The sequence below is a fragment of the Babylonia areolata genome, chromosome 3 (assembly GCF_041734735.1).
Source record: "Babylonia areolata isolate BAREFJ2019XMU chromosome 3, ASM4173473v1, whole genome shotgun sequence".
Lineage (NCBI taxonomy): Eukaryota > Metazoa > Mollusca > Gastropoda > Neogastropoda > Buccinidae > Babylonia > Babylonia areolata.
Window position 1 is genome coordinate 60,633,762 of NC_134878.1, and position 2,500 is coordinate 60,636,261.

The following is a 2,500-nucleotide window of genomic DNA, read 5'->3' on the forward strand; positions in this document are numbered from 1 at the left end:
AAATAATGAACTTAACCGTTGACCTCTCAAAATAAAAGGGGTGACTTTAAAAGTCTTATTCATACCTACCGTCCTGTCAAGTTTGGTACCTGTGTCGAGAAAATGCCAACACGAAAGTTAACCACACACACACACACACACACACACACACACACACACACACACACACATACACACACATATCATGCCAATACAAAAGCTCACTTTTGGTTTTTACACAAGTGAGTCAACAAAATGTTTCGGTACTCTGGGGCACACACAAAAACAAGGACAAAACAACAAAACACCCCCTACATTCCTAGACTGGTCACCGTGTCTGGACATGCTGGCTGAAGCGGTCAGTATAGAGACTAGTCAAGCGTAGTAAATATTGACATTGATCTCCGTCAGGCCTCATAGAACTCAGCGATGAAATCCAGGCTGACATGGGTTGTTTTTTTTGGGGGGGGTTATCACTCGATTTTCTCAGGCAACTTTGATTTTTTTCCCTCGCCACCACGTGGCAAAGCGGTTAGCGTCACGGAACGACTGGGATGGCGAAGATTCGAGTCCTGTATAGATAGTGTTTGGTTGTTGTTGTTTTTCTTTTGGAGGGGTGGGGGGCGTCAGGTCTGACTGAGTGCGGTATGGGCTTAAACGGTAAGAGTGGGACAACACAGTCGAGAGGGGAATCCACTTCACGGATGTGTATTTTTTGTTTTTGTTTTGTTTTTGTTTTTTGTTATTTTTTTTTTTTTAAGTGTTGCTCTTCTCACAAACACTGTAGGTGTCTGTATCTCTCAGCCTTTTTTGTGTGTGTGTGTGTGTGTGTGTGTGTGTGTGTGTGTGTGTGTGTGTGTGTGTGTGTGTGTGTGTGTGTGTGTGTGTGTTTAACCCAGGATCTATTATCATGAAAGTACAGCCTTGTCAAGTTGTCCCGAACCTGAAAGGATCCCCCCCCCCCCCCCATGGCAGCATCTCCATCACCATTCATCATCATCGAAGCATAAAAACAACACAAAATGTTTCAAATTCTGTAATAACCCTGGAATAACATGGTTTTTTTTTTTCTGCAATGGGCATTTTGAACGTTCATGGTGTCTTTGAAACAGCTGTCGGTACTTTCTGGACAGAACCGGGTGTGGTTCCAGTAATGTATATACACAGCAGGCTTTGTTATCCGTTTCTCAGTACCTTCTTTCCTTTAGGGACAAGTTACAGAGCAGGACAATGATACAACTCTACGCCCGCCCGTGTTGGAGGTACAGCCATGGTCGCTTCACACACACACAACACACTTGTTTCTGAGAGGACCGCTGGGCCTGTATTGTACGTAGATAAAACGAGCTTCACAGTGTAAAACTGAAGTTAGAAAAAAAAAAAAATATATATATATATGTAATTATCATTATACTAAGGGTCTTGATCATCGTCTTGTGCGTGTGTGTATGTGTGTGTGTATGTGTGTGTGTGTGTGTGTGTGTGTGTGCGCGCGCGCGCGTGCACGTGCGTAATTGCGTGCGTGCGTGCGCGCGTGTGTGTGTGTGTGTGTGCCAATAATATACCAGAAGCCGCCATTGACATGAATGACACAATATTTCACCTGTCCTGTAACAGTCTCTGCTTTCAGGTCCACCGGGCGACGCCAGCAGCCACCAAGCATCACCATCCTGCTATAGAGCCACTGACGACCACACCCTCCTGTCCACGCAGGATGAGACTGGTCAGTCATCAAAGAGAAAGAAAACAGGACATCCTTTGTTCTTTCGTGGTTGCTTGATTGATTCCAATCCAGCCCGACGACCTCCCAGGATCGGAGAGGGCCGCACGTCAGAGTCACGGTTTGAGTGTCTGGACCAGTCAGTACAGTACGTGTCTTACTTCTCTGGTGACCGGTCGCTTACTTCAGCACAGTTCGCGTCGTTCTGTTGATGCCATATTTTATTTGTAGTCGTCTCCGTGTGGCTTAATTCCTGTTTCAAATCTCCTCTTGTTGTATGATACGGTGTAAATTAGACCACAAAGGAACCGTTCATAATCGGAGCTAACAAGGACATCCTGAACTACGACTGATAAGTGATTGTAATTGTCTTCATAGCAACCATAACCACCACCACACCACCACCACAACAACAACAGCAAATTGTTGTTGTTGTTGTTGTTTTTTCAGCAGTGTATTCGTGTCTAGAAGTGACCAAGCCAGTGACTGCGCAGGAAACAACACACCATCACCACCACAATCAACACCACCACCACCACCGCTCTCTCTCTCTCTCACACACACACACACACACACACACACACACACACACACACAGCATCCGTCCAAACCCCCATCTCCCCACATCAAGATGGCACTATTACAAGGCCAACATCAACAGCAGAACTCCCAACACAAAAATGAGGACGGCAGTAGCAACAGACGACCCTCCGTTGCCATCAAAGCGACCTCCACAACAACTACCGCGGGAGAAGGAGCAGGAGGAGGAGGAGCAGGAGAAGGAGGAAGGGCAGTTCGTAG

At 46.2% G+C, this 2,500-nt stretch overlaps 1 protein-coding gene across 1 annotated transcript in view; it reads left to right on the forward strand.

Moving 5' to 3' along the window:
- Positions 1 to 2,500, forward strand: part of LOC143280398 (uncharacterized) — an 18,026-nt gene that overhangs the window by 9,894 nt on the left and 5,632 nt on the right. The window contains exon 2 of the mRNA XM_076585032.1: positions 1,597 to 2,500. This exon is cut by the window's right edge and continues 292 nt beyond it. Within this exon, the coding sequence (XP_076441147.1) occupies positions 2,331 to 2,500 (170 nt within the window). The 5' untranslated portion in view covers positions 1,597 to 2,330. The remainder of the gene's footprint in view (positions 1 to 1,596) is intronic.